The 6000-nt window shown below is 48.7% G+C and overlaps 1 protein-coding gene across 1 annotated transcript in view; it reads left to right on the top strand.

Moving 5' to 3' along the window:
* The first annotated feature begins 340 nt into the window (after positions 1-340).
* The window catches only part of LOC126260644 (uncharacterized), a 91350-nt gene continuing 85690 nt past the window's right edge, over positions 341-6000 (top strand). Inside the window, exons 1-2 of the mRNA XM_049957981.1 lie at positions 341-359; positions 402-582. Of these exons, the coding sequence (XP_049813938.1) occupies positions 341-359; positions 402-582 (200 nt within the window). The remainder of the gene's footprint in view (positions 360-401; positions 583-6000) is intronic.

The raw sequence follows: 6000 nt of genomic DNA, 5'->3' as shown, positions 1-6000 counted from the left end.
GGCGGGCGTGAACGCTTAAGTGACTTCTCTCGGCCCTCAGAAGGCTACACTATCATACGGTGTGGAGGCGTAATTTTGGAAGCGAAAGAGGTGCCTTTCTTGAAGATGAGAGCGGCTGACATATTGGTGTTAACAGACGTGGCCATCAGCGCAAAGTTATACGGTGCCTTAAGTGAATCTGCTGCGCTTTAGGTAGGTGTACGGTAATCCTTTCGCCAGGTTGTGCCTCGTGTTTCACGTAAGTCGGTGCCATTCATCGAACTGGTGATGGTACACTGGTAGGTGCTGACGATCCTGGCTATCAGCTTCCAGTACTAGTACGCTGCTTGCGAATTGCTGCATGTCTGTGGTAGTGGCTGGTCAGTCGATAGATAGTGAGGAGGCGTGTTGTTGTGTTGCAGGCAAGGCGGTGCCGTTCGTGGAGCTGACGGTGGCGCACGCGTCGGTGCTGACCATCCTGGCCATCAGCTTCGAGCGCTACTACGCCATCTGTGAGCCGCTGCGGGCCGGCTACGTGTGCACCAAGGCGCGCGCGCTGCTCATCTGCCTGCTCGCCTGGGCGCTCGCCGCCCTCCTCACCAGGTCAGCACACAAGCTTTCTACATCTATGTAGTAATCTCTGTGACATTCTTGCAGTGTATTTCGCGAGCGAGCTTCTAGTAGGAAATGCTAAACAACTCTCCTTGAGGTGTAGTGCATGTCTTCGTAGTTGATTCTTCTAGTAGTGTCTGCAAACATTTCGCTCCACTGAAAATATGTCATCTATTGCTTCTGGAACGTTACGGTGCTATATAACTGCTTATGTTGCTTCCTGAAACGTGTGTTACCCTTCAAACTCTTAGCCTTTTATTCGAGAGGACTCAAGACTTTGAGCTGCCGTCGTTTTAGCAAACGGTAGAATCGCAAAATGACTGAAGGCCAATGCTGCTATGGCTCTTCAATAAATACAAAGCCTGTACCTCATCCTATTTTTCTTCGCTTTTATCCGTCGTCAGCTTTTCAACTGATTTGAATCCTACTGTATGATAACTTGTTCGTCTCTTCCACTAGAGCGTGCGTTCTGTTTTACGTGCTCTTTCTCTTCACACATACTTTTCCACTACTCCTTATTCCATTGACAATTTAACTGTTGTCGGATCCAGAATAAATCGTTCTTAATTTTTAGCGGCCTCAAGGAATTAAACTGCCACGAATTTTCGACCAAGTACTCCCTGTTTATTGTCAAGGGGAACGACACCTGATAGTCCAGCTGTTGGCTGTGACATTACTGGGTTCCGTGGTATACCTATATATATCATCTCATCAAAAGTATACCAACACCTACTGGTGGACATTAATTTGGGGTGCATACAAGCTCCGCCTTTATTACAACTTGGACTCTGCTGGAACCACTTCCAGTGGGGTGTCTGAATGTCTGTGGAGGAATGCAGCCCATGCCACACCAAGACCCGAAACCATAGAATATAGTGATGATGGACGTAGGGGTCTTGATCTAAGTAGACGTTATAAATCAAAAATGCTTTGTATTGGGTTCAGGTTAGGACTATGGCCAGGACAGTCAATTTTAGGAATGTTATTGTCTACAAATCATTGCCTCACAGATGCTGCATTATAACAGGGTGAATTATGTTGATACAATCATCGTCTCCAGACTGTTCTACTGTACGCAGTACAATATGCTTTGAAACGTGTTCATATCCTTCCGAGTTTATCCATTTCTCAAGCGCAATAAGTAGACATCACCCTAAACACGGAGAACGATAACACGGTTTCCTCCGTACCTATCTGCTGATGGCAAGTAATGTTCTCCAGTCATTCGCCAAATCATTAACCTTCCACCGGATTGCTAGGTGGGATAGCGCGATGCATCACTACAAATCATTACTTTCCAGTCCTCTAATGGCCAGTGACGACGCTCTTTACACCACCTATAACATCGCATACGATTGACTACAAAAATACACTCCTGGAAATGGAAAAAAGAACACATTGACACCGGTGTGTCAGACCCACCATACTTGCTCCGGACACTGCGAGAGGGCTGTACAAGCAATGATCACACGCACGGCACAGCGGACACACCAGGAACCGCGGTGTTGGCCGTCGAATGGCGCTAGCTGCGCAGCATTTGTGCACCGCCGCCGTCAGTGTCAGCCAGTTTGCCGTGGCATACGGAGCTCCATCGCAGTCTTTAACACTGGTACCATGCCGCGACAGCGTGGACGTGAACCGTATGTGCAGTTGACGGACTTTGAGCGAGGGCGTATAGTGGGCATGCGGGAGGCCGGGTGGACGTACCGCCGAATTGCTCAACACGTGGGGCGTGAGGTCTCCACAGTACATCGATGTTGTCGCCAGTGGTCGGCGGAAGGTGCACGTGCCCGTCGACCTGGGACCGGACCGCAGCGACGCACGGATGCACGCCAAGACCGTAGGATCCTACGCAGTGCCGTAGGGGACCGCACTGCCACTTCCCAGCAAATTAGGGACACTGTTGCTCCTGGGGTATCGGCGAGGACCATTCGCAACCGTCTCCATGAAGCTGGGCTACGGTCCCGCACACCGTTAGGCCGTCTTCCGCTCACGCCCCAACATCGTGCAGCCCGCCTCCAGTGGTGTCGCGACAGGCGTGAATGGAGGGACGAATGGAGACGTGTCGTCTTCAGCGATGAGAGTCGCTTCTGCCTTGGTGCCAATGATGGTCGTATGCGTGTTTGGCGCCGTGCAGGTGAGCGCCACAATCAGGACTGCATACGACCGAGGCACACAGGGCCAACACCCGGCATCATGGTGTGGGGAGCGATCTCCTACACTGGCCGTACACCACTGGTGATCGTTGAGGGGACACTGAATAGTGCACGATACATCCAAACCGTCATCGAACCCATCGTTCTACCATTCCTAGACCGGCAAGGGAACTTGCTGTTCCATCAGGACAATGCACGTCCGCATGTATCCCGTGCCACCCAACGTGCTCTAGAAGGTGTAAGTCAACTACCCTGGCCAGCAAGATCTCCGGATCTGTCCCCCATTGAGCATGTTTGGGACTGGATGAAGCGTCGTCTCACGCGGTCTGCACGTCCAGCACGAACGCTGGTCCAACTGAGGCGCCAGGTGGAAATGGCATGGCAAGCCGTTCCACAGGACTACATCCAGCATCTCTACGATCGTCTCCATGGGAGAATAGCAGCCTGCATTGCTGCGAAAGGTGGATATACACTGTACTAGTGCCGACATTGTGCATGCTCTGTTGCCTGTGTCTATGTGCCTGTGGTTCTGTCAGTGTGATCATGTGATGTATCTGACCCCAGGAATGTGTCAATAAAGTTTCCCCTTCCTGGGACAATGAATTCACGGTGTTCTTATTTCAATTTCCAGGAGTGTATGTGGCCTATGGAGAGTTCTTTGACCGGCGTACCCAGTTCCTTTTAACTCTCTAAGCACAATCACCGTGCTAAGTGGATTGCTATTAGAACTTTGGGAACCACGAGTGATTCCTATTTCCGCAGATTTCATGCGATTTTTTACAGCTACCCTCCGCAATGTCCTACAGTTCCTATCAGGTCGTAGACGAGGTCTGCCTGTAGTTGCAGTTGCTCCATCGCAAAGCCGCTTTACAGTCACACCACCAACAGTCGATTCATGCAGCTTTAAAAGAGCTGAAATAACCCAAACGATTTGTTACTAAAGTGACAATAGCCCTAAACGATTTGTTACTCAAGTGCTTGTTTGAAGTCACTGAGCTCTCCTGAGGGCCCATTTCTGCTGTTGCTGCTTCTATACTGAATGGTTCAAATGGCTCTGAGCACTATGGGACTCAACTGCTGAGGTCATTAGTCCCCTAGAACTTAGAACTAGTTAAACCTAACTAACCTAAGGACATCACACACATCCATGCCCGAGGCAGGATTCGAACCTGCGACCGTAGCGGTCTCGCGGTTCCAGACTGCAGCGCCAGAACCGCGCGGCCACTTCGGCCGGCTTCTATACTGACAACACAATAGTCGCCGCTCCTTTTTAAACTCGTAAATTCACCTCTGCTGACATACAGTTGTCAATTCCACTTTACATAGGAGTGTCCGCATACTTTTGACCGTATAGTGTATGGATATACGTTGATTGGAAGTTCGATGCGCCTGCTTCAACCATGGGATAGCTGGATCCCAAGCCGAGCTGATAAGGGTGTTTTCAGTGATTTTTATTTCAGTGGCTTCCTTAATTGCATTGTCGCAAAACCCATTACTGTGAGCCACGAGAGAAGTTTCGTCAAATTTGATCAGGTGAGTATTTCATAGCCCATGCTCAATTAAAGCAGCGTAGGCGATAAACTTCTTATGCTCATTCCTGCTTTGAGGCAATATGATTAAAGAAGCTCTTGAAACAAAAATCACTGAATACAGTCTAATAGAGACGTCAGCTTACAGGTTCAAGCTTGTGTCGCTGAAGCGCACATCAAACACTGAGTCAACATATGTCCAGATAGGGCGATACGGTGGCCTCCAGTGACGAGGCTAGAGAAAATTAGGGCATACCAGCACCACACCAGCACTCATTCCATTTCACAATGTTCAGGCAGTGCTTGGTCGAAACTTCGTGGCACTTTAATCGCTTGACGCGGCTGGTAATGAGAAAACATTTTATTGAATGTAACCGCCGCAAGATTTTATATTACATATCTGCACGTGAAGGAAAGATGGTGCAGTATCATACGTCTGGGCATGCTGAACGTAAAGACGGCTAGTTTGTCGATTTCACTAGTCTTCTTCCTATATAAACGAACGAGAAGACGGTTCCACGATTTGCCTTGGTACCTCTTCTGACACCACCACTTCCAGAAGGCCAGCTTCGCCCTAAGGATAAGATACACAACACCACGAAGCACCTGGAGGTATGCGCACGTGCTCTTATGGTGCCCATCTGTAACTGCGAAGAACGCTCACGGCCTTGCCCTGGCAAAGGTTCAACGCGGCTACGGATTCCTAACAAAGAACATCACATCTTCCGAACGCACAGAGATGAACTTGACGGCGAGAGACATCGGCGCTTCTCATCTCCACCGTGGGACAAATTTCTTTGTGAAATAATGACTTCGAACAAACAGTCCGCAAGTTCCCCAGCGAAAGGGTGGACGCAGTACGTCGTCAGACAAGCTGTACACTCGCAAAGGCAAGGCCAACAGCGCCAAACAAGTCTACAGATGAGCGCAGTGGCCTACGTGCACTACACAATGATGAAGGCAATTTGGTTCTTCCTGCAGAGGTCAACGCAGCCGTAATTGTGGAACATTCGGGCTGTGATACGAATATCTGTAAAATACTGTCAAAATACTTGACAGTAGCTCCCACGCGACCCAAAATCGAGAATAAAAATAATAAAAAATCATTTGAGCTTCTTAAGCACTCGTCGCTGGAGGAAAGTGTGTCAAAGATGTTCTGCCTCAGACACCTAAAGATTACTTTAGACACAGCCTAGATGCTAGAGATTTCTATCGATAAATGATGATACGTCCGTTATTTTGTCCCTGGACGCGGAATATCTCAGCAAAATTCTCACTAACACACAGTTCACTATGAAAGTGTATCAAGACGACACCTTCCTCTTCATCGACGCCCTCGTCCACCACAGAAGAAATAGATGCTTTGGCCACAGAATATATATGAACGCCGATCTGTACGTGCACGTCATTAGCCATCATTATCCGGCACAGAAGCGCACTGCGGTAAAAATGTTGGCACGTGGTGCAAAAATGATATCAGATGTCGATAACATACCCATGAGCTCAGCCACCTACAAGAGGTCAACAGCAACGCCGGTTACGACAATCACCAAATAAATAAAGTTGCTTCTAGCAAGAAACAAAACAAGACCAACGACGAGGAGCAGGAAAATAGTTCGCTGTTTTCACATTCTGTGAGTCCGTGTTGTGTAAGATCAGCTGTTTTCTGAAGAGACACAAACTGAAATCGTTGTTAACGCCTCCATCAAAACTCCTCCAATTAC

This window comes from Schistocerca nitens, chromosome 5 (assembly GCF_023898315.1).
Source record: "Schistocerca nitens isolate TAMUIC-IGC-003100 chromosome 5, iqSchNite1.1, whole genome shotgun sequence".
Classification (NCBI taxonomy): domain Eukaryota; kingdom Metazoa; phylum Arthropoda; class Insecta; order Orthoptera; family Acrididae; genus Schistocerca; species Schistocerca nitens.
Note: the sequence above shows the minus strand (reverse complement) of the source record. Positions and strands in the feature narration are given on the sequence as shown.